At 50.9% G+C, this 24817-nt stretch overlaps 1 protein-coding gene across 2 annotated transcripts in view; it reads left to right on the forward strand.

The window, feature by feature from the left end:
- The first annotated feature begins 1559 nt into the window (after positions 1-1559).
- The window catches only part of REXO1 (RNA exonuclease 1 homolog), a 41842-nt gene continuing 18584 nt past the window's right edge, over positions 1560-24817 (forward strand). The window contains exons 1-5 of one of the 2 annotated variants that reach the window (XM_068661375.1): positions 1560-1901; positions 15971-17754; positions 20892-20993; positions 23534-23735; positions 24367-24530. In XM_068661375.1, the coding sequence (XP_068517476.1) occupies positions 1718-1901; positions 15971-17754; positions 20892-20993; positions 23534-23735; positions 24367-24530 (2436 nt within the window). In that variant the 5' untranslated portion in view covers positions 1560-1717. The remainder of the gene's footprint in view (positions 1902-15970; positions 17755-20891; positions 20994-23533; positions 23736-24366; positions 24531-24817) is intronic. The other variant, XM_068661374.1, reaches the window with a different exon arrangement.

The following is a 24817-nucleotide window of genomic DNA, read 5'->3' on the forward strand; positions in this document are numbered from 1 at the left end:
GAGTTGAGTAAACTTGGGGCAATAATTATAAGGCAGGGAAACAACATTATTCAGTGTGTCTGCATATGCGATGTTCCTGTATGGTCTTCTCTATTAGAGCTGATGTTATATAAAATAAATTCCTTTCTCATAAAAATAAAAATGCTGTCTTTTTTTTGAGGGGGGGAAGAACAGCTTTCTTTTTTAGTGCTCGTGGGAGGCAGAGAGCTGGCTGGCAGGAGTGTGCGTGGGGATGCTTGGTGTGAGCACTGCCTGGTACCTCGTAAAGCACTTTGTGTTGGTGGCATGTTTCTGCCCGAGGCAAGCTGCTATCCCCCGGTGTTTCCACCCTCCTGGTTTAAAAAATATGTCTATGCAGTTGTTGTGTTTGTCTGAAGCAGCGCTGAGAGGAGCCCTCAGCCCACATGTGCTTGTGTGACTTTTCCTAATGGGTGCCACTTGCTCCAGCAGCGAGGGATGGGGATTACCAGAAAGGATTCCTTGCTGCCAAAAATAACCAGGTTTGGGGGGCAGAAATCATTTTCTAAATGAACCATCTGTGTTAAACTTTTGGAAAATCTCAACCCTGCGTTTTTTGACTATAACTGAAGAGTCTGAAAGGGAATGAGGTATGCGGTGGTGCACGTGTGCTTCCTTCTGCTGGGAGGAGCTTTAGCGATGCTTTTCGTTGATCATTCAGGTTTTCCAAAGCCCTGGCAGTGCTGGGGCACGGGTCTCTTGCTCAGTTCTCCCCGTGCTTTGGGCAGCAGCAGGAGGTGGGTTCCTCCCTCACCTTCAGCAGCTGGGTTTGCTCCGCTGGGATACTGGAGGGGGTGGCGGGGGGATAACATACAGGAAGGATCGTTGAAAATAAAAGTTTTTTTGTTTCTTTAAGATGCCTATGAAACATGAATTCTGTCATCCTTCATTTGTCCATCCTTAGGGCCACGAATTCCTCCTCCCACCAGCTGAGGACCTTTCTCCAGCCATCCAGCTGGCTCCCTGCACCTCCCCAGTACTTTCCACCCTGTCTCCTATCCTCGCTTTCACGTGGGACGAGGCTTTCCTGGCTCATCCCTCGTCTCTGAACCGTGGCTCCTGCCTGCACCTGGTGGGATTTCTCCTGGAAATCCCTTCGTTTCTTGCTTCGCTTCTTGCTGTTGTCCCTGCCCGGCCTCGCAGTCACAGGGCGGGATGTGGGCAGGCTCCCTCCTCCAACACCTCAAAGCCGAGGCCGTTTTGGGGGCTGCGGGGAGCCGGGATCCCCGGGCACAACCCCTGGGACCCCAAAGGACCACCCCAGAACCGCACCGAGCCGCGTCCCAGCGCTCCCTGAGCTGCAGCAGCTCCGTGCCCGAGCACCTTTGGGTTCCGAGCCCTTCCCCGTCCTCGCCCTGCCGCTGTCCCCAGCGAGCAGCGCCCCGCTCCCGTCCTGAGGGAGCCGCAGACCCCCACGGCCCCTCAGCGGACGGCCCCAGCCCTCCCGCTCCCTCCCCGCCTCACGCGGCCCGGCCGCCATTTTCCCCCCGCCCCTTTTCCCGCCGGGGCCCCGCCCGCCATTTCCCGTCCCCTCCCGCTCAGGCGCGCCGCGGGCAGCCCGGTGCTGGCAGCGGCTTCGCGGGGGGGACCTCGCGGGCCGGGCCGCGGCGCTCCCAAGATGGCGGCGGGCCCGGGGCGCTGAGGCGGGAGCGCGGGGCCCGGAGCCGCCCGGAGCCGCCCGGAGCCGCCCGGTGCCGCCATGCTGCGCTCCAGCGGCTACTTCCGCGGCATCGACTGCCCCTTCCTCGGCTCCGGGGGGTCGGGGCCGGCCGGGGGCCCCCCCTGCCGCCGGCCCTACTGCCATTTCCGACACCCCCCGGTGGCGGCGCGCTGCGGAGCCCCCGGTGCGGCCGCCGCCACCACCGCGTTGGGCCACGGCGCAGGTACGGCCCCGGCCCCCTCCCCGCCTCCCTTCTGCCGGCCCGGGGCCTCCCCGGGGCTCCCGGCCACAAAACTGCGGCGCCCCGGGGGGAGGGGGAGCCCCTGGGGCCGCTCGGTGTGCGGAGAGAAACCGGGGGTTGGGGGGGGTCTCGTGAGGTGAGGTGGGGGGGGGGGGGTTGGGGGGGGCTCCGCACGGGCCCTGTGGTGAGGGAGCTGGGGGGGGGCTGGGGATGGAGCAGGCTCAGGGGGCCCCCCCCGCTCCCTGGGGGCTGTGGGGAGCTGGGGCCGGGCTCTGCCCGCAGCAGAGGGAACGGCCCCGAGGGGGGCCCGGCTGGGAGCGGGGACACAGCCCGGGGAGCTGCTGGGGTCACCGGCACTGGGGGTGCTCGAGGAGGGGCTGGGCCTGGTGCTTGGGGACACGGCGCGGGGGTTGGAGCAGGTGCTGTTGGGGACCTTTTCCAACCGTAATGATCCCGTGATCCTTGGAGAGGGCGAGCCCAGGGCTTCGATCCCCTCCATGTGTATGGGAGGGTGCAGGAGGATGGAGCCGGGCTCTGCGGGTTGTGCCCGGTGACAGGACGGTTGGCAGCGGGCACAAACTGAAGCATGGGAGGGGGACAGAGAGCTGGGACAGGCTGCCCAGAGCGGCTGTGCTGGAGGCTCCTGCTCTGGAGATAGCCAAACCCCACCTGGGTGCCGTCCTGCGTGACGTGCTCTGGGTGCTCTGGCCTGGCTGATCCTCAGAGGCCCCCCTCCAGCCTCAGCCTTGCTGTGATTCTGAGCCCCCTGCTCTGGAGAAAGCCGTGATCATCGAGGATCCCTTCCAACCCAAACCATCCCCTGGTCACCAGCAGGATCCTGCAGGCACCTCCCGACCCACGGGCGGTGGGGAGCAGCTTCCTGCAATAACCGATCGCCCCAGGACAGCCTCCTCCTGTCGCCAGGCTGCTGGAGGACAGCTCTGTGCTCAGCCCTTTCCCTGTGCCCCCAGGCAGCCAAACTCACACAGCAGGGAGCTGTGAGCTGTCGGGGCGGCCTTCTGACCTGCCGTGCTGTCCGTGGGCCTGGAGGTGATGCAGGAGCCGTGCCAGCAGCTGCTGGTCCTGCCGGTGGGGCTGTGGGAAGCCCCAGCAGGACTTCAGCGAGGCGTGGAGCAACGCCAGCTCTCAAAAAGAAGCTTGGCTACGGGAAAGATCGCTGCTGTTCTGCTCGGTTCTTCCAGCAGCTCTCGTCATTTTACTTAGTCATTATTTGCTGGGCTGCTTATTGTACTGGCAGAGGAAAGCCTTCGTTCTTCCCCCAGAAGGCTGCTGCTCGCTTTCTTCTTGGTCAAGCTGTTATTCTGCTAGGCCATACATGCTCGTGTGTGTGGTCTAATGACCTCAGGCCAAAGTTGTCAAAATAAAGCACAGCTTATTTATTTATTTTTTAATTATGCTTGCTTTACGTTGGCTTATTTGTAAACTTGAGAAATTACTAATTCTGTGTGTCCCCTGATCACCAGCTCGTCTTACCACAACCGTTGTCAAATTTAAAATAAATAAGCATGTTCAAAGCAGGCACAGTCAGACACATACACTGTTATAAAACCAAAAACTCCTGCCTCTTTCAGTGCTCTGTTGAATTTGCAAAGCTCTGTGGGGCCCTTTAGGTGTGCTTAATATTTCAGTTACCTTTCAGTGCCTTTAAACATCTGCAGACCGTCAGTGTGAGAGCAAGGTTTGCCCGTGTTGGGCTCCCACCTGAAACAGCTGCTGCTGTAGTAAATAAACCTGGTGCTGGTTTTGCTTTTTGAGTAGCTTCAAGTTTTTGCTTACGAAATGGGGAAGCAAAGGTTGGTGTCTAGCAAAACCTCTCAGGGCACCTGGAAAGTTTGTGCAGCTTCTGATGATGGTCGAAAGCGTTCACGTGAGAGCAGAGTGGGAGCGGAGCTGCTGGTAGAAGTGATCCCGGTCCCGCTCCCGCTGGGCCTGGCTCGGCTGCGTTGGTGAGCCAGGAGAAGTCCGTGTTTTAGGGAGGGAGAGAGGTTTGTTGGTTGTGTTACAGCTCTTAGAGAAGCTTCAGCTTTTTGAAAAATAAAAGCTGTAGTGGTTTGGTTTTCTCAGGTGAAGTGTCTGCTGCTTGGCGCCTGCTCTGCCTCGTCCCCAGCCCCTTGACATCTCTGCGCGGCTGTCACAGCCACGGCCCTGCACGTTCTGCCTCCACCTAGAGCTGGACTTCGGTCTTTTTTTGTGTTAATTTAGATTGAGAAATGGAAAATAAGCGAGGAACCCGCTGCAGAGCGCTGACCTTTAGAAGGGTGCTGTGTAAGGTGCTGAGTGTCTGTGGGAGCAGAGGATGCTTTTGCTGTTATTTTTAAGCAGTGCCGAGGCTTAGCTTCATCTGATGGCTTCAGATGTGCTCCTGCCCTTCCTGCTGAAGCCACGAGCCTGGAAGGATGTGCTGGAGACTTACACTAGAGGGTGCAGTCGTGTAGCTGCAAGCAGGCAACCATCTTCTTGCAAACAGGCTCTCCATCCAGCACAAGTTGCTCCTGGTCAGCAAAGCTGCCTGTCTGGTTTTAAAGCAGCCCCATAACAGGCGTTTTTGACCTATTTAATTGCGATGCTTAATACATGAGCTTTAAAAACTTTTTTTTATTATTATTTTTTTGCCAAACAGGTGGTTCCTGCACCAAGAGTTCCAGTGTAGATCTGTGTTTTCTGGGATAGAGCCTAGAAAAAAAAAAAAAAAAGAGAACATCTAAAGAACCGGCCTGCGAAGCATATTGATTCGAGGCTGGTGCTCACTTTGATGTTTGAGGATCACCTTAGGACTGGCAACAACCCCAAAACTCCTAGTAGGACTTCTGGGGCTTTGAAGTTGCTTTTGAAAACTGGGGGGGGGATCGGCTGTGGTGGAGGAGGATGGGGACGTGTGCTGGGGGGAGCGGAGAGGAGGGGAGGAGAGGAATTAGTGGGGTGCAGCGCTGTCCCCCACCTCCTTGTTGCTGTTGCAGACTTCCTGAGGAGCGTGGTGTTGGCAGTAGGTGATCCTCGTTTCTTCTGCAGTGCTCTTGTGGTCCCACAGAGAGAGCCAGTGAAGAGGCCTCCGTGCCTGGTGGGGACCATCTCCAGTGGGGACGGAGCTCGCTGCCCCCCTTTGTGCTGCTGTTTGCATGGGGCAGGTGTTCACTTTCCTTCCCCTCCAAAAGCAGCTCGGTAAATGCAAACTTGGCAGGTGAGGAGGGCAGCGGTGCGATGAGAGTGGTGCACGGGGCACGGCTGAGCAGGGCTTTGAGCTGTGTGAGTGCTTCATGTGATGTGTGTTCCCGTGTCTTTGTTGCAGGTGGCTGTGGCTCCCCGAGGCTCGTGGAAATGCAGTACCGGCTGGGAGCTGAGGCCTCAGCGCCGTGGTATTTCCATGGTGCTGGTGGTGGGCTGAGAGATGGGACATGAGCCTGTGCGGGGCTGGGAACCCGGGGGTTGTAAACTCTAATCCTGACTTGGCTGAAGTGCTTTTTCCATCTACCAAATGACAGAAACCCACCTGCTTCAGAGCGGGATGAAAAGATTATTGAATGTGTGTGAAGTGCCTTGAAAGCGTGCTGCCTAAGTAGGAGGGGAGAACTGCCTGCAGTCCTAAAAGCGTCTCTTCAAGAGCTGTGGAGGAGAAAAATGGGTCTGTCTTTAAAGTCTAGGTCCTGAGTATGCCGAAAGACATGAAAGAAGCAGAATGCATCTCTTCACAAACACCCGAAGGAAACCCAGCTCTGGTTTGGTGGCTTTGGAAGTAGCTGTCAGGAGATGCTTGAGAGGCGGATGCGTTCTGAGCACAGAGCAGAAAGCAGCAGCTGGGTCTGGAGGTGCCAGTTCCTCTTTGCTCTGATCCTGGTGGGGGGGGAGCGAGGCTTTCAGCACCCTGCCTTGGAGCACTTGAGCCTCGAGCAGCGCGTGGTGACGAGCACATGGCAGCCCTCCCCTATGGCCCAAAGCTTTCTTTGTGCAGATTTGCTGTCCAGACGGGCAAAGCTCTGCAGATCAGCTCTGGATGGCACCTTAGAAAGGTGTCCGGGCAGGTTTCTGTGGCATTGTCCTACAGAGCTTTTCCCCTCCGGGTGATTTGTGCCACCCAGCCCCCAAGCGAGGTGCTGTACCAACGCCGTCTGGTTCCTGTCAGGTGCTGCAAAGCCCTTGGGCTCGTCTCCTGGGTTCTGTTGGTCCTGCCACCGGTGCAGCAAGGGCCCAGTGAGACACTGCAGCTCTCCCTTCAGCCAAAAAATACAACTGTACGGGGTGGCCATGGCTTCTGTGCAAAGTGCTGTGCAAAATGATGCTTGATAAAACCTAAAGTGGCTCTGTAAGCTTTAAAACCTGACTTTAACCATCCTCAGCCCACGCGTCGCTGTAGGACCGAGGCCGTAGAAGAGTCTCCAGGTGTCAGGAGCCTTGTTCAGCGCCATGTGGGGCTGCGTGATGACCCCAGCGCTGCTGGGTGGGAGCAGCCTCTGTGCCCTGTGAGTGCCCCTGTGCCACGTATCGCGCCGTGCAGGTTGGTGCCGCGTGAAGGACAAGTCTGTAACGTGTTTTCCTTCCTGTGGTTGCTGTGCGAGGTCAGCTTCTTGTAGGAAAGCGCTGCTGTTGGTACGTTTGCTAAAAGGGAAATGGAAGGAGCAGAAGTGGGGAAAGCTGCCGACAGCGTTCGGTATTTCAGGGGAGAGGTCGTGTGGTTCAGGGCCGGGTGCGCCCTTGCGGGTTGTGTGGGGACCTCGCTAAGGTTTTTCCTCGGTTACGTTTAGGACAGTAATTACCAAATCGTTGCTGGTGCGTGTTTTCTAAGAGTTCTGAAATGAAGAAGAAAAAACCCACTTGAGGTCAGGATGGGTCTTCTCATGTAAATCAGAGCAACGACCTTCCAGCAGCGGGAGATCTCTTGTAATTTACTGAACTGTGCTTGGGGCAGGTTAACTTTGGGGGCAGGCACAGCTGCTCTGCGTGCTGCGATTTTGTGTGGGGTTTTTGTGGGGCAGTGCTGCTGGCTTGGAAGGGCAGGTACAGGGGGCAGAGCTGCTCAGCGGCGTCCCCTTGGCCGTGAGCTGTGCTCAGCTCTTCCCCTCTCCAGCGTGGAAAGCAGCAGCGGGGAGGTGGGAGCAGAACCAGAAGGGTGGTGAATGCTGGAGGTGCAGCGGCCTCACAAAACCAGAAGGATGGTGAACGATAAAGGTGCAGGGGCCTCCCGGAGGCACCGGGGTTTGCAAACTCCCCGGGCTCCCCTCTGCGCGCTGGCAGGAAGTCCTGAAGGATTTCTTTCTGCAGCGTGAAATACCTTCCTTGACATTTAAACACTTCCTCTGGTTTCATTCCTCGAGTCAAGTGCTGCGGTGCTGCCTTAGCGCCGGAGAAGCACAAAGCCAGATTCTAAATCCCGGATCTCCCAAACCTCTCCGTGGGAGCCCCGTGGTGGGCGAAGCGGCTGGGATGTACCGGCACCCGGAGAGGCAGCAGCGCTGGGCACAGCCCGGCACGCAGCGAGGAGCCGCGCCAGGCTCCCTGCCCCACAGCTCCTTCCCCACTGGGAGCACGGGGGTGGTGTTGGGCTCGGGGTGGCCCTGTGGGGCTGCTCAGCACTACCCCAAGCCGGCAGCTTGGGAAAGCACCCTGCTTGCCACCTTGCCTTGCTTAAATGGAGTAAAAAGCGACTTGTACGGTAGGAGGGGGGGAGAAAGGAGATGCCACGAAGTCCCCAGGGTGACAGTCACAGTACTAGGAAAGAAAGAAAGAGTCAAAAAGCCCCTGCAGAAACTCGAGTAAAAACCAATCTGACTTTGGAGTAAATGAGGGTGAAGGCGGGACTTTGGGGTGGGAAGTCCTGCCCTAATTATCTCTGCAGCCCAGAAAGTGCTGTGTCAGCACATGGTCAGCGTGGTGTGCCATAAGCCTGTGCCGGAGCCTCAGCTGTGCCAAGCAGATATTCAAAGCCTCGAGTACAGCATGAACAAATATCTGCAATACCTATTAACCGCGGGGAGCTCAGGTAATTCTTTGAAGTTTTGGACATCCTGGGAAGTGAACTTGGGTTTTGTGTGGGTTGCAGGATGTGAAGCACCTGCCGGAGAGGAGACTTCTCCAGAGAGGCTTCCCCTGTCAGCCATTCATTTAACATGAGACCTCGGTCCTCGGCGTTGTGCTTGTGTTTAAAATCTACAGACTATGCAAAAACTCAGCCCTGCTCTGGCAGGTTTGCTTGCAGGAGGATTTTAGTTTCCCGGTGAGAGCTCGCCTTTGTATTGAGAGAGGATTCGTGCTGAGAGCCAGGGAGTGTGTTGGCTAAAAGAGCCCGGGGAGCCACAGGTGTCGGCGTCGTAAAGGAGCTGCAGAGTTTTAATTTAGGCTTTTGAGGTAACTAAAGCTGGACGGGTTTGAAAACCAGTTTATATTTTGGTGTTAGCTCTTTGTAGGTCACAGCTGAAGCTTTTAAATGTTGTATAGCCTAAAAGTTTTTTTTTCTTTATTTTTTAACTTTGTTTTTCAAAGCGTCCAGTTGTGACTGTATTGAAATAGTTTTTGTTTTGTTTTGTTTTGTTTTTTTTTCTCTTAAATTGGAGTTCTTCCCTTGAAATAGTTAAAGAAGTTAGACAGGTGCTGAGACGATAACTTATCTTGAGCAAGTCAGAGAAAGGCTGGAAAATGGAGGGAGTGGAGGGTCAGGGGTAGAATTACTGCTTGTGACCATGCTGGCCACCAGAATACTTGGAGGAATTTCTTTTTCTCTTCATTCTTTGAAAGGAGAGTTGCTCTGCTGTTGAAATTGTGAAGCAGATGCTTATTTGTACCTTGTGCTTGTACAAGAGAGGTGGAAATATTTTCCAGTCTGTCTCTTTATCGGAAACAGAAGAAGTCTGTTAGTTTTTTATTTTCCAAATAGAATTTCAAGTTTTCTTGCATATTGAGAACTAACTTTAAAGCTAAAATGAGAAGGGGAATGGAAAGTTCTCCAAGGAACCCGAACACCGTCCAGATTTGTGTCCCATCAGTTTTAAAGCAGCGAGACGCCTTCGAGCCCGCGTGGTGCCGCGCCGCCGGTCGGGTGCAGCCTGGGGAACAATCGCGATACTTCGGGTGCCAGCCCTGGTAACACACCGCTTATTTTTTGAGTTCTGTCCGAGGCTAGGGGAGAAACGTGCTGGCGTGCTGTTTCCCCTTTGGAAAATGTTCCATTTAGCACAGATACCAACGTGCCTCTGGTGCTCTTTGCCTGTTGTAGCACCCGAGCGGATGGCACTGTAAACTACTGTGGCAGTGAGGAGAGTGAGCGATCGCTTTTGCACGGGCTGAGTGATGGTTTTTGCACGGGCCAGAGCATCCTGTTCTGGCTTCTGCATCCTAGAGTTAGCTGCCGTCACCGGGGCAAGCAGTGGAGGTCCCAGACTTCCTCCGGGACTGCTGGCGAGGCTGTCAGGAGGCTGCAGCATCACCCGCAGTAGGCGTGAGGACCTTCCTGGTGCCATATTCTGCTGCACTGGAGGCAAATCTCTGCACAGTCGCATTTTCTTGAATGAAAGCAGGAGCTGCATCCTGCCTTGTGAGATGCTGTGCGCGCTGCCGTGCCCCGCTGTGTCCCTCCCGGTGCAAGCGCGCCACCGCAGCGAGCGCCACCGGCTGGGCTTTGACACGGCCGCGCTGCGCCTCCTCTCCGCTCAGCAGCGTGCTGCTGCGTGTGCCGGGACCATCGTCCCCAGCTGCTCTCGACCCCCTGGCATGAGCCACCCCATCCCGGTGCTGGTCGCGGGACCTCCGGCCAGCTCGGCACGCCGAGACGGCCCTTCGGAGGCTGGCACCACCTGGTGAAACCATCCCCGGGCTTTGTCACGAGCTGATTTAAAAATACCACAGCGTGATGGATGACTGTTCAACCTTTTTTCGGCCTTGCTAATCTAAGACTTTCTTTTCTTGTGTTTGCTTCCTTTTTTTCTACCGAAGAAATGATCGCTTGGGTTCATAAGATGTTTGTAGCTCTGGCATCGGATCCCTCGTACGGAGGAACACGCAGGGAGTGGGGCGCACGGGGAGAGGCCAGTTTTGACTGGACTGACAATAAAACCTCTCCTACCCTGCTCTCCTTAGACTGGTACAAAGTTACCTACATTTGTATTATTTAATGTTAATAATTAAAGCTAACATTTAGAGAGAAGGCGTGAGAAATCATTAGGACCGCGTTTATGTTGAAAGAGGAATAAAAATTTCTCTTAGTTCCTCTCACCTGCCCTCCTAGCCCGTTTACTCCGAATACTTGTTTGAAATGTGCTATTTTAAATCTCAACGTTAATTATTTCCAAGTAGTTGGATATTGTTAATTGTTGAAAATTTGCTATGGGTACTTGCAAATGAGGTCTGCGCCAAAAAACTGCCATTTCTTTTGCACCGCTTAATAGCGAAGAATAGCAAAAGCTCGGCCTGCTGGCAAAGCTCTTTTGAAACGTTTTGTTCTTGTGAAACTGCTGTCTTTTCTGTGAGGCTGAGGATGAAAAGCTTTAAATAATTTTCCAACGGTGATAATTTTTCTGCAATCGCAGAGGTTGGCCGTTTGCTAAGTACCGGCACGGTAAACACAGGCAAGCTGTTAAGCTAACAAGGCTGTTCAGACAACATTAAAATAATTTTTTTTTTTTTCCAAGGAGGTCTCCCAACAGTTTCCACCTTCCCCATCTCCTGTTGAATGCACCTCTTGTCGCCAGCTCCCAGTGACTCAGGGAGATGGGCGATGGGCAGTGTTTGCTGTCTGGCCTGTGCCAGTTTGTCCGTTTTGAGGTCGGGATTGCCATCGATGTGAACGCTTCTAATTTTCATCTCTGTTTCGTTTAGCAGCAGCTGCTGCTGCTCAGCAGCTCCGGCTGGTGATGTGTCCGGAGGGAAGGCGTTGTTGTCCGCGGCCCACGTGCGTGCCGAGCTTCGCTCCTCTCCCCAAACCTGCAGGCTTGCGGTGACTGGCACACGTTGTACTTTCGGGCTCTTATGTATTTAAAGCATCTGAAATATGCGCTCTGCCAGGGTGCTTGGTTTAAAAAAACAAAAAAAAACAAATGTATTTTTCTGCAGAAAGATTCACTGTAAGATAAGTTTTCGCATCAAACAGGTGACCTTGTACTGGATGCCTCCCGTTCTCCCTGTAATGCCAGCCTTTGTTTGCTGCCTTCACGGGCTGCAAAGCCCAGAAGGGCCGGGGCACAGCAAGGAGTCGCTGGCCTGGAGGAGGTTTGTAAGAACCCCCCTGCCTCAGAACAGAGGCCTCGTTTTCTAGCACCAAAACAAACGTATCTGGGGAAACAAGCGGCCTTGGGTTTTCAGAAGGATCTTTTTTTATGCTTCTGCGTAGTCTTTGCCAAACCAGGTGATTTTAATGCGATTCGTTTCGGTGTCTTCTAAAGCTGTCGTCTGGTTTAAATAAATTGTTCCCCGAGGTGCTATGTAAATTCGTAATAACTTGGTTTTTATAGTGTTGATGTTAACTTCACCTTCCTGTGTCTCAGAGGGACTATTCCATATTTCTGAGGTACATTAATTTATTAAAATAGTTTGCATTTTAGAGTGTCCCGATCACAGTTCAGCTCCCAGTCCTACAAGGAGTTGTCATCGCAAGGCTCATTATCTCGTGACTCTCAGGAGAGCGCAGACTCTCAGTTCTACATCCTCCAAAAAGTCGTTTTGCAAAGTGCTTCTCACTTACTCATTTCTCTGCAGCAGGCATCGCGTGTATCGGAACAGCAAGAACAACAGAGTTCAATTTTTAGTAATTTTCCTTACTGTGACCATGTGGACCTTCATATTAGTGTTCGGAACGGAAAGCAACAAATGCAAAACCCGGTGAAAACTCCTCTGAGTTGTGCACCCGGGCTGTGGGAAGGGCTGTGTGTGCGGGGGTGCCTGCCTGCACGGCACGGGGCTCAGCCCTCCCCGCAGCCCTTTCCTCTCCCGGCTTCCCAGGAGTGTAATTAAGCATCTGAAAAGGTGGCCTGATTTCAGATAGCGTTTTTAATCCCTCTGACTCTGGGGACCTGCCTGTGTGTCTGTGTGGCTTTCCATCCGTACAGAATTTCCTTCTGCGTGCGTTTCCACATTATCTGCAAATGCATCGTGGCCAAAGGTGCCGGTCCTGATTAGTGCTGTGGGGCCCCGCTTACACAAGTGGCTTTCATGGCAAAGGTAGCCTTTGATCAGCGTGGCTGGGGTAATCCATCAGGCCTCCTCCACACCTACAAAAGAGCTCTTTCATGACGGTATCTCAAAGCCCGCTGGCATTCTCGGAGTTTGTAATGTGTTTTTACACCTGGTTGTTCCACTGAAAGACAAGGGGTGAGTTTTATACCCTAGATGAATGACAGAATCAGCCAGTTTGTTTGGAAAACCCGATGTAGGGACGGATCCTGATGTATGTCGGGGTACGGCAGGAAAGCAATTGCAGCTGACCTCTAGTTTGGTTGGGGGAGTTCCTGGCAGGGATGCAGCTGTGCTGCTGGTGTTTATTCTCATTTATGTACCGAGCCGTTCTGCTGGGCGTGCTTCCCTCTCACCAGAGTCAGATTGGCTTTGGCTTTCTCTGTATTCTGACATATTTAAAACAATTTTTGCTTTCTGTGTGGAGAAAATGCTGTTCATAGAGTAGGTTTTTTTTTTTTTTTTTTGGTGAGCAAATCGTTAGATCCAGACTGCGATCTCACCTTTGTTTACAGGGCACCAAATACTTAACACTGAACAAATTACCAGGCTCTCTGTTGCTCCTCTAACAACTCTTTCACTAAACTTCAGGTCCCCACCCTGAGCGAGGGGTCAGAGCTTCCTCCAGACGTCACTGCGCTGCTCCACAGCTGGTGGGAAATGAAGTGGGGGTCTGGAGGGCTCCCAGTTCTTCGTCAGCTGATATTTAGCTGACAAAGCTAATATTTATACCTAATTACTCTGATGTTCTGTTTACATATACTTGCCTCGATGACGATGCTGTTTGCACCTACTTTTGTTCCTGTTTTTTTCTTGTCCGTGTTTCTTCATGGTTTCTTCTCAGCAGGCTCTGGGTATTGCTCTGCCTGCCGTGTGTCATCCATCCCCGGAGATGTTCAGGGTTGCCACCTTGTCCCTCCCTCTCTCCCCAGGCAGTGAGTGTGTTCCTGGGGATTTGTGCAGGGCGTTGCAATGGGGACAGCAGGGAGCAGCTCCTCCTCCGCAGAGCAGGTGGAGGTGGTGGTTTCAGATCCCTGCACAACGGAGCCAGGAGGAAAGGAAGAGTTCAGTCCACGGTGCCTGTGAGGACTGGGCTTTGGGAATCCTCTTTGTGTCTTGGTTGTAAAGCACTTTGCAGTGGGTGGTTACACAAATACACTGCCTTGCTCCTTTTTCCCACCTTCCTGGTCCTGAGCCCAGCTCTGGCTGTCATGTGGAAGGTGATCACAACCTGGGGTGTTTGCCCAGTCCCTGCTCAACCAGGAGCTAATTGGCTTGCAAAAAAACCTTTGCAAACCCAAGGGGGTAGAAAGTATTTTATGAAACCAGAGCCTTTATTTTAACCTGGTCTCTACTGTTCTCTCTCTCTCTCTCTCTCTCTCTCTCTCTCTTTTTTTTTTTTTTTTATACTGCCAAAGGGAGCTGAGCTGTCAAAAAAATAAATCAGGAAAAACTTGTGAGAGTGGTAGAAACAACTCCTGTAAACACTGTTCATTCTGACTGTTGCAAGAAATTCTCTCACCCCTGTTAGACCTGAGAGGGTTTTTTCCTATCTTTTATCACGCTGTTTATTGTTCGGTTCTTTTACATATTCATGTTGGTGAGCCAGTTTTACTACTGTCTTTCTAGCAAGGAACACAGTGTCCTGGAATAGTAACACTCAGGCACTGTGATAAAACTGGTGTTGCAAACTGTTCAAAGTCAAAAAGCAGTAGGTAGCTGCCAATAACTGGCTAAATGCAGACAACTTCACTGCTGGGTTCCTTCCAGGTGAAGTTACTTCCCTGCCTGTCCTGTGGCAGGCAGATTCCAGTTGCTCTGCACATTGACATGAGATGCTCCAGCCCTTCCTTTTCACCACGAGTTGGAAAGGTAGGTGGGAAAGTTTGGGACAGCGTGGTGGAGCACAGAGAGCATTTATACCTGTGAGCTGCTTCCATCTCCTCGTCAAGAAGAACGTTGCAGGACGAGCTTTAACAGACCCTCCAGGTGTAAGTCATCCCATGGATGGGTTGTTTTAGCATTTTCAGGCTGTTGCTTGCTGAAAGCTCTGCTGTGGAGCTGGGGTTGGGAGGGCCAGAGCGTGTCCTGGCCTCTGGGGCTTCAGGGGAGCCTCCTCTTCAGCATTTTCTTCTGTGCTTTCTCCATAGTCCTTAATCAGCCAGAGCAGAGGTAGCTGCGGCTGCTAGTTTAGGGTGACAGCTTTAGCTTTTAGAGTTTCTTGCCATGGGGTAGTCTGCATTTTGTGTTTTATTGTTGATTGTAAGCCATAAACCCGTGCTATGTCAATAGGACATACTGCAGCCCAATTTTTAGCCCATAGCAGAGATGAAACTAGATGCCTGGTGCACACCCCAATTCCTGTTGTGGTATTATTATTATTTTATTTTGCTGTCCTTGCTGAGCCAGCCACATGCGAAGAGAATGTGTTTCATCCTGCAGAGCCCTAGCTTTCTGAACACGAGCAAGCTCTTCTGTTTTCCTTCTGAAATGCACTTTGCTTTCACTATAAAGCATCAAGTATTTCAGATGACCGTCAGGGTTTTGTGAGACTCATGATGTAGAGCTTTTCTTTGTTTCTTAGATATGCACAGGGGTAAGCAGCCTGTGCCATATTCCTGAATCAAGTGGTAATTGGGAATTCCTGTGAGAGCTGCTGCTAATACCACTCTAATACCCCGTGGTGGTTGCTTGCTGATCACCTAATTGCTATGGAAATGTGTGCCCCGGTGCAGCGCTGTCCCAGCTGACAGCTCAGCTTTCTTGCAAGGGGTTGCGATGTTCGGTGTGGGGTTAGCCACCCCGCACGGGGGCTCAGGGCTGCAGGAGGGGAGCGGAGGGCAGCAAAATCATGAGAGCAAGGAGAGAATGGCAAGGGGAAAAAGAGATGGGGAGAAGAAGGGGAATGCAATTTGCTCTCCAGGCATTGGGAACTCGTGAAGCTGTGCGGGGAGTTTCTGACCTGCTGGGTTCTGCCGCACTTCCTTTGAAGGCAGAGGCACTGCCACTCCGATAAACAAGCTCGCAGGGGACACCAGAACACCGAGGGGTGGATCCTTTCTCAGCAGCTCTTCTCTGCTCGTCAGTAAAAGAGAAAACAGCAGGTGCGTGGCAGGCCTGGTGCTGAGCGGTGACTGCGGAGCTGCTGTGTGCTCTGGTACCCGCGGCTTGCAGTCCTGGAAGAGCCTGGGTGGGCAGAATGCCTAAGGGCTGGTGTGAAAAGGGAAATGGGAGTGTTTAACCTGCACATCTCGGTGGTGGCTCTTTGCCGTTGAGTTCTGGGGTCCCCTCTGTACCTGCATTTTTTTTTCTTTGTATCAGCACTTGATTTGTCGGTCCGAGTAAGACTCGTTTTCCTGCTGCTGCTGTGAGAAATGCTGAGCTTCGAGGAATATTGGAGGCTTTTCAGTGGGCTTTGGGCATTGCCATCGATAAATGAGAACCTAATCCCCAGTTCTCGTACTGGAATCCTCTGTCCTTCTTTGCTCACTTCATTGAATTAAGCAGATAATTCTGCGCATACTCGGCTCCTCTTGGTCCTAATACAGTGATTATCCTTTAATGCCCCAAAGAATATTTCACTTACAGAGCTTTTCCATGAGTAATAACAGCACTTTGTTAACAGATCTGTAGTCCTTAAGGCCCAGGAAGTTTGGGAAACCTCTTCTAGCCATGTACCTGCCACTGGCTGGGGAATGTCACTGGTGGCTTTCACTATCAAATGTGTATTGTGTAGTGGGGAGAGCACGGCTCTCTGCATTGTCTGTCAGTATTGGGTTTTGATGAGAGTAAACCATAGAAAAGACCTTTTCAAAATTTACTGCAGAGAAAGTTTTACTGCCAGCAGTTTAGATAAGTTATTTTTCCCTTCTCTTTTACAGAACGGGGCTATGATCCCTACAACCCAGAGCTTCCGAGGCACTCGCTGGAGGCGGAGGATGATGCTCTGGCAGACGTTACAGACATGCCACCTGGCATTCTGGAGCTGGAGCTGGTCAACAAGGCCATCGAGGCAGTCAAAAACGAAGTTGAGAGAGAACAGAAAAAGTATGAGGAGCTGTTGGAAACGACAAAGGAGCTCAGTGCTTCAGAGGCCTCCTCGCTCATTTCCAAAGCACCTGTGTCAGCTGCTGTGACACAAAATGATTCATTTACCTCCTTAGAGTATAATCCAGGTAGCTACAACTTTAATAATAACCCAGACTACAATCCTACTCCTCTCGCTGCTGCTAGCCAGTCAAGTAAATATACTTTGGATACTGCGCGATCTAAAGGTAGCTCACTGGAATATGTTCCGAAGGCTGTAGCACAGAGTAAAAAATACAGTAGCACTGTCACTAACAATAAATACGTGATCGATGACTCTAAGCCTTCTACAGACTTGGAATATGACCCACTTTCAAACTACTCAGCCAGGCTTCTGAGCAAAGCTACAACAAAGGAGTCAAAGGGGTCTAAAAGAGGTAGAGTCCCTAGTTATGAGGAGTCTTACTCTCCTTCAAGAAAGAAGCTCTGTGAAATACCTGATGAATATGAAGTCTATGCCAGGTTCTCCTCCTCTGAAGATGAGGCTGATGCAGAATATAAGCCAACTTCTGTTAGTTCACAGTCAAAAGCTGGTTCTGAAAGTGAATCAAACGATGGAATCTCCAGCAAAGAGCGGAGCACCAGACTGGACGACTTTGCTTCTCAGGATAGCAAAGAAATGGCAGCACAGTATGGCATGGAGGACCTTTCAGGTTCACAGAAAAACCTTGCCAAAAACTTATCAGACAAGAATGCAAAAGCAGTGAAATCGTGTTCTGGAAAGAATGACCAGGAAACTGAAAATAAAAACAAAGACTTGAAAGACAAAACAAAGAGGAGGAAATCAGATGTTAGTAAAGTGCCTAGCCTCAGCGAGGTTGGTAAGAAAGAGAAAAGTAAAAATATGGAAAAAGACAAAATACTCAAGAAGGAAGAAAAATTAAAAACAAAGAACGAGGAGAAAAACTGCAAAGATAAAAGCGTCAAAGTGAAAAGTGATGGGAATTTAAAGAAACCTGAAAAACAGAAGTCAGAAAAAGTGGATGGGCTTAAGAAAGACAAATCCAAGTCTGGCAGCAGTAGTTCAGGGAAAAGCAAGAGTGAGGGTGTCACCAAAGGCTCTAGCACGGAAAAGCTGGGCAGCAGCAAGAAAGATTCCAAACTGAAAACGGCCGATGTGAAAAATGGTAAGGAAACCTCTGGTCGTAAAAACAAAGACAAAGGGACCAAGACCCCAGCACTGGAACGAAAGAAAGAAAAGGTCAGCTCTGCAGAAAAAGGAGAGCCGAAGAAGAGTCGGAAGCAGCAGAGCCTGAGTCACGTTGACCTGTTTGGAGATGAGAGTGGGGACGATGATGACAAAGGCAAACCGATGCCATCCACTTTACCTGACGTGAGCTCAGATTCGGATGGTGATGACTGTGGTTCAAGCTCTCAGAGTGAAAATGAAGGGACAAAGAAAGTGAAGCGGTCTAAATTGTCAAAGTCGTCATCTTCTTCCTCAACATCCGATGACATCGATTATTCCGTCCTTGAGAAAGACTTGGACTTAGAGTCAGACCCAATGGAAGAGTGTCTCAGGATTTTTAATGAATCTACGGATGTGAAAACTGAAGACAAGGGGAGGCTGGGGAAGCAGGTAATGCTTGTTTGAGTTGGTTGTCTCAGATCTATATGGGAGAGGATTCTGATTTAGTTCAGTGGTGTGGCTTATTTCAAGTAGCTGAAGAGGGCTACGGAGGGAGATTCCATATGTTGGATGAATCTCATCCTTGTCCTGAGTGAATGCTTTGAAGAACTTGCACCTGAATTTACCTGCTGGATTGAAGGCCATTGGGAAATGTAAGGATTCAACTGCCCTTTGTGTGGAAGGCCTTTACCTTTCAGGGTTGTCAGGTACTTCTGTCTCCATTTGGCCTAAGATCTGTGGCTGGCTGGAGAAGAAGTTTTGGGCTTCAGGCTCCCCAAACCGCTGCTCCCTGCTCTAAACGCATGCTGCAGTTACTGTGTCGGGATCTCTGGGTGCCTCACAGGGGCTGTAAGTAAGAAATTAGCTTTAAAACTGCTTCAAAAGGTAGAAGGGGGTTTTGGAAGGAGGTAAAAATACAGCCTTTACCTAAAGGTTTCTGTTGTTGTGAGGTGGTCCCCAGAGGATGGGGAGCCCTCACTTGCCAAGGTTTAAAACAGGACTGAGCAAGTAAAAAAGGCTGGAAAGCAGCTGCTGGCAGCGACCCTCGGCCAGGCTCAGAGAGATGGAAGTAGGAGCAGACAAAACTCATCCTTCATCTTCTGACATCCGAGTTCAGCCGGGCAGCAAGAGCAAAGTCTCCGTCCTGGGGGGGCACGGGCAGGGCTGGGACTTGCTGTTGAGCCCAGGTTTTCTGGTTGTGCTTGCACGCACAGCAGGTGTTCGTGGAGTTGGAGTGAAAAGAGCTTTAAAAAAAGAAAAGTGACAAATTTGGCTCTGTTGAGCAAACAGCCCAGATGTGTTTCAAGTGTTATCAGCTGGCACATCTGCCCGCAGCCCGCAGGTACCGAGGTGGCTGAGCCAGCTGTGTCCCCTGGGAGGCTCAATGGGGACAGCTGGCAAAGCCAGGGGACATGCTGGGGGACACGGGGCACAGAAGGACGAGTGCTTCCAAGTGACAAGGAATGGCTCAGCAGCTTCAGTTGCATCTGTCCCGCATCCAAAAGATAGTGGGGGTACTGGGACTCCACCGGGGCTTCCAGTGAGTTCCAGTTCAGAGCCCTTCAAACCCAGCGAGGTTCCCTTTGGGGTCATTGATCTGGAAGAGGGGCAGGGAGACTGCAGCAGGAGCCACACGACTGCGTGGTTGAAAACCTCTTTCTCCCAGTGGGTTTGTTTATTGAGTTTTATTCTCTCTGAAAACGACATCAGAAGCTTGCTGGTTTTGAGGCTTTTGGTAGCTGGGTGGGTGAAGTGGCCGTGAACAAAATTCTCCCAGCCACGACTCCGGCTGTGGAGGATGAAGTGAGCTGGGATCTGCGGCGTGGGGAGGGGAGAAGCTGGAGCACTCAAGCTTCTTCTGTCCTGCTGACTCCTAAAGACCTTTTTTACACTAATACGAAGTGCCTTAGTATAAAGCAGTTCTCAGTATAACAATTTTCTTCCGAGCTATCAGCATTATTCGATTTTGCTTGTTTAAAATTCAGCTGCTCTTCTTTTTCAGTTCAGGGTAATTCTCAGCTAGGAGAGAGAGCTTTATTTTTGGATTTGTTTCTTCAAATTGCCCAACTTAAGCGAGAATATTTTAAGGGCACGCCATCTATAGAGGGGAAACAGTTATTCATTTAGGGCTTTCCAAATGTGAGAAGACTCGAAATGGGCTGGATTCAGAAAGCACCGACCCGGGGGCTGCGGTACTCTTCGAGCAGTTATTCCGGGCATCTGGTGGCAATGCCCAGCTGTCAGCAGCCACCTGCGTTTCCCATTTCAAGCAGCCTTTCCACGCCTGTTTCCCTATATTCCTGCACCAAAGTTTAATTAATTTCGTGCTTTTCTGGAGGGGAGGAACACGCGCTGCAGTGGGGAGGTGCTTTTTGGGGGGTGCTTGCCAGTGGTTACCTGCTTCCCTGCTGCTTTTTGGGAGGGGGGCACCGGTCACTGGGGATTTGGGGATTTGGTTTTGTTTCCTGAATCATTTGTAGCTGGAGCCCCTGTGGTCTGGTCTCAGCCACGTGCTGGGTCTGGAGGGAAGGTCCCTACGAGCAGCGTGGTACTTTTCCACTTGGCAGGATAACTTTGTGAGGTTGTTCGGGATGCGACCGAACTGACAGGCCTAGCAAGTTCCTCGAGAGCTGAGTGATTCAGCGTGAGTCCTGCAGGATGCCCTCGTGGTGACGAGCACAGCTCTGCTGAGGTGCCTGAGCTCATCCCAAAGCCACCCTCGGCTCTGTCCCCGATTTTTGGAGGGCTGCCGGCCTTGCCTGGGCTCAGAGCCTCCCCAGAGGCTGCACTGGAAAACTGAAAGCGAGATTGGGGGGAGAGCAGCTCGAGTTTTGAGAAATAAACCCGTGAAGTGTGTTTATATAAATGAACAGCCCAGTCAAATCCAAAGAAGATGTTAAAGTTTGTTTTTCATTTGTTCTTTCTCTTCTCCCCTGGGAATAAGCCGGAGACGTTAGCTCAGAAGCTGCTTTAGCTAGAGAGGTGCTCTGACGTCCTCCTGGGTTTCTGGCTGTTCAGACCTATCACCTGGGCATTTGTCACCGCAGTCGTTCTGTGGATATGGCCACAGATAAAACTGCAGAGAAGGGTTCCCCTAAACGTGGCGTGAGGGCAGGGTGGTTTGGTGTTGGGCACACTTTCAGGACCTGCTCCGGGAGCACGCTGTGCCACGGGAAAATGAGTCAGCTCAGTTCTTCCAAAAAAAAAAAAAAAAAAGCCACCCCCAAAACTAGGCAACAAAACATCCTGGATTTTAAGCATGCCGTGAAAGGTGAGGTGTGAGCGGCTGGCAGGGAAGGGAGCTCCCGTCTCCGGGGCAGGCAGGGGCTGTGCTGCGTGGTGCCAGAGCTGCCCAGCTCACGGCCGGCTGCCCGGGTGGGAGCGGTGGTGCTGCTGTTCCTTGGCTTCACTGGCGGCTCCGGGCTTCCAAACAAGTCTTATTTCTGTAGTTCAGCAGCTGACCACGTGTTGTTTTCACCTGCCACCTGCAAGGTCTTTCTGTTAGTCCAAAAGGAGGCTTTTCAGCTCTTTTTGGGAGGGATCTTCGAGTCTGTTCAATTTTGGAAGCTTGTTGTTTTGTTTTCCAGCTGTCGAAAGAGGAAGTAAGTGAAGAAAAAACAGAAGATAATTTAACTACCTTATTTCCTGGCCAAAAAAGAAGGATCTCTCATCTTGTCAAACAAGGAAATGTAAGTGCAGCTCTCAGGAGCAAAAGTTTAGATGTCTAAAGTGAGGATTTTCTGTCCTGTTATGCCACTGGAAAAGGGTGTAGTCCCAGATTCGTACAACAGCTTGGGTTGGAAGGGACATGAAAGATCATAAAGTTTCAACCCCCCCACTGTGATGGTAGCGTACGAACTGTTTGCACTGGAATCCTCTTACATCAGATGTCTTTCTTCCCCTTTCTGATTTCTGAAAAACATGGTTAGGCATCTGCTACAAACAGCAGCAGAACTCTGGTGAGCTCTCATAAAAACAAGTACAAGCTGAGGCAGAGTAAGTGCACCTTGTAACTTGTTGGGGGAGTTCATTTTTCTACAGTATAACTTTATTCAATCACTAAGATTAAATAATTAAATCTACACAAGGTCAGTCTGAGTCTGATAGTACTTCTTATCTCGTGGAACTAAAAGATAGCTGTAAGAATCTTGTCAGATGTTGAAAACCTTTACTACATTTATATCTGTTCAGATTCAAGAAAGATACCAACAGGGTCTTGTTTGATACCGTTCTTCTGCAATTGTGAAAATAGTTTAAGTACAGAGGAGAAAAAAAAATATTCTGATTTTTTTTTCTTTCTTTCTCACTGGGATTTTAATTCATGTTTTTTCTCGGAGGGTTTAATGTGTTTCCCTCCAGGTGCTGAGTACAGATAGTCAGTTTTATGTCCCAGCAGGATAAGAATGGAAGCTTAAGCACTGATTTGAGTTGGGAAGCCCAAATTAATTGTTCTTCCTTTCTGCTCTGCCTGAAAAAGGTTTCTTTGCTTTTAATAATTTGAAGCCCTGAGGTCAATACAATGCTGTTTATTTAACTACATATCTTCAGCCAGTCCATGTGCTTTGATAAGGACCCTTTCTTCCAAGTGAAGAGATAAGAGACTGAAACAAATGGGTTGGAAATTCATTAACTCAAATATTTATTGCAAATGGGTGCCTTTTAGACATGTACAAATCTTTAAATACATTTTCTTAATGTGACAACTGATCTCAAAACGCTTTCCAAAGATGTGAGCACCAGTGCAGTCAGTGCACGGGCAAACAGAGCCGATCTGGTGTGCTCAGCAGCAGCTGCTGTGCACATGCACCAGGACGTGCCTGCCCTGGAGTATCTCAGCTCAGCGCTGCTGCTGCCAAGTCTGTTCAGGAGGTGCTGCAAGACTCGAAGTGCTGCTTTTGCGTGCAGAGTTGAGGCTCGTGCTTTGCCACGTCCCTCCAAGTTTAATATTTGCTCAGCCTCGCTTGTGATTTATAGCTCAAAAACTGAGCAGCCTGAAGGGGGGGGAGCCGAGCTGGTGTCCCTGCCCACGGCAGGGAGGTGGGAATTACATGTTCTTTGAGGTCCTTTCCAACCCAAGCTGTTCTGTGATTCTGTTCTGCGTGAGTTTGAGTTTAATTTTCAGGGGGGAATGGTGGGTCAAAGGAATTGAAGGTGAGGCAGAAAATGAGTGTCCCGTCCTGCTAGGAAGTCTGTAATTATCATTTAATGGCTGGCTGCGCTCAGTTTGGTTTCCAGAAGCTGGTGTCAGCATCAGAGGCCAGGAATGCAGGAGGAGCCAGCTTGCCCCCAATTTGTGGTCTCGGAAATGCCGTGGTACACGGGCTGAGCAGGCGCACTGTCCCCTGAAGGCGTTTCAGGAGGGAAGGGCCACTTCTCAGACTTGAGAGGTTGTTAAGTTACATGGGGAAGTTTGTACTACTGCTGCTTCTCTTGTGTTTCTGCTACCAGAAAACTTCTCTCTCTTTGTTGACATAATGTTTGGCACCTTTCCTGCAACCTGAATTTGGACATCAAAGGAAATACATGTGTAATGGGGTTGTGCCAGTAACGGCTGCAGGGCGAAATGCCTTCACAAGCAGGCAGGGGCAGAGGCTGCTCAAAATTCAGCACTCAGTTTATGTAGTGGTCTGATCCCATAAATGCGCGTGTGTGCAGCTTGTAGCTAGCTATAGGATCTAGAGTGTTAATACAAAGCTGTTGGGAGGTGGGGAACTGCTGCAAGGGTGGATGACACTGGTAATTCAGCATGGGGAAGACAGTGGAGGAGGAGAGGGAGTGAGCTGCAAACCTCCCTCATCGTGTAGCAAAGAGGAAAGAACAGTTGGCTGCTTTTTCCTCACAGTGTAAGGTAAAGAAGCACACGGGGGGCTCAGGAGCACGGGGCCAGATTGATTTTGCAGTGCGAGATGTAGAGCTGAGAGTGGCCATGGAGCCCAGAAGTGGGCTGGGCACCGTGATGGAGAACAGGCACCCTGGCCATTAAACAAGCAATTCAAATACCACCTACTAATTTAGGAAGATCCCACAGCGATGAGAGGTCTTGCCAGAGGGCAACTCGTTAATGCTGCACTTTGGTGGGTGACTAAGTTGTTCTGGGAGATGGTTGGGGTCTTCTCTCAAAAACCCATATTTGCTAACATAGAAGGGTCAGGGAATAGAGACCTTGCTTGGCTGGATGAAAGCTAAAGGGTGGGGACTGGTGGCTGTAGAAACCTTTTTGTCTGTGCAGGCAGAGGTCCCGAGCAAGCCCGTAGTCCGGCCGTACCGTCCGCCCACCGCTCAGGAGGTCTGCTACCAGAGGATCCAGCTGGCTCAGCAGCAGGCAGCACAGCTGGCTGTGGCAGTTCAAAAGGCGTCTCTCTCTTTGCCAGGAGAAAAGAGGAGGATTGCTCACGTGCCAAATGTAGCCATTTCTGCAGCAGTCAAACAAAGTAAGCCAGCAGCAATACTTGTGATCCCTATCCTGTCCTCCCTGCTGTTGAAAAGACACCGCCTTCTGCTTAAATTTTTCCCAGGATACAGATGCTAAACTATCAGAAGAGGTGTAGCACTGGCCACAATTTTAATCGTTGCTTTTGGGGACCAGTGGAAGGCCTTTCCACTGACAAGTGCTGTCCTTTTCTGAAAAGCAACAGGCTAAGTGTGCATCTCTTTCCTGTTTCATCTTTGGAGTGTGTTTGCTCCTCATTCGTGCTTCCGCTGAAGCTTTTGAGGAGGTGGCTGAAGCAGAGGGAAGTACTAATTCATGCTCATCAGCATCCCTTTGTGGTCGGAAGGCCTCAGCACTGACCTGATGGGCAGGTAGTGCATCGTAGGTGACAGGGTTAACTCTTTAAACTCGACTGACTCAGTTGCCCCAAAACAACAACAACAAAAAAACAAGGCATGTTTCCTGGCAGAAGGTTCCTTCATCCTTGCCTGGAAGGAGGTAAAATTACCCGATTTTTATCCCTTGGGAGGTTTCCATTTGAAAATCTCAGCTTGCAGCACCGTAAGTTCATGATCACAACTTGATGCCTAGTGGTAGGATTTCTACTTAAATATGTTTTCTGTTCCTTGCAGGCCTCGTGAGCAGCAAGAAGGCTGTTGCTGGCAGGAGTGTCACACCTTCCAATGACTCTGAAGCACCCACCCTTTCTCTGAAGTCTTGCACCTTAGCTGGGATGGCTTCAAAGACCACCAGCACCACTGTGCAGAAAAGGATAGCTCACGTTCCCTCCTTACAGGTAAAAGAGATGTGACATCTGCCTTTGCAGCTTCTTTTCTGGTCATTCCCCATTGAGAGTGCTATGTTTAACCATGCTGTTCCAAACTTAGCACTCTGAGAAGTGGTGATTTGATTAGGTTGATTAAATGGGTTTCTCTCTTCCTGTGGTTTTCCTCGATAGCATTGTATAAAAAATTAAACACTTGAGGGGTAGGAGCTTAGAAAGATAGAAATACTTAAGTGCTGCTCTGATCTCTTTGAATATTGATCGCTCATTTTCAGTTTGAGTCTTCTGTTGTGCTGTCT

The sequence above is a fragment of the Anas acuta genome, chromosome 26 (assembly GCF_963932015.1).
Source record: "Anas acuta chromosome 26, bAnaAcu1.1, whole genome shotgun sequence".
NCBI classification, from domain to species: Eukaryota; Metazoa; Chordata; class Aves; order Anseriformes; family Anatidae; genus Anas; species Anas acuta.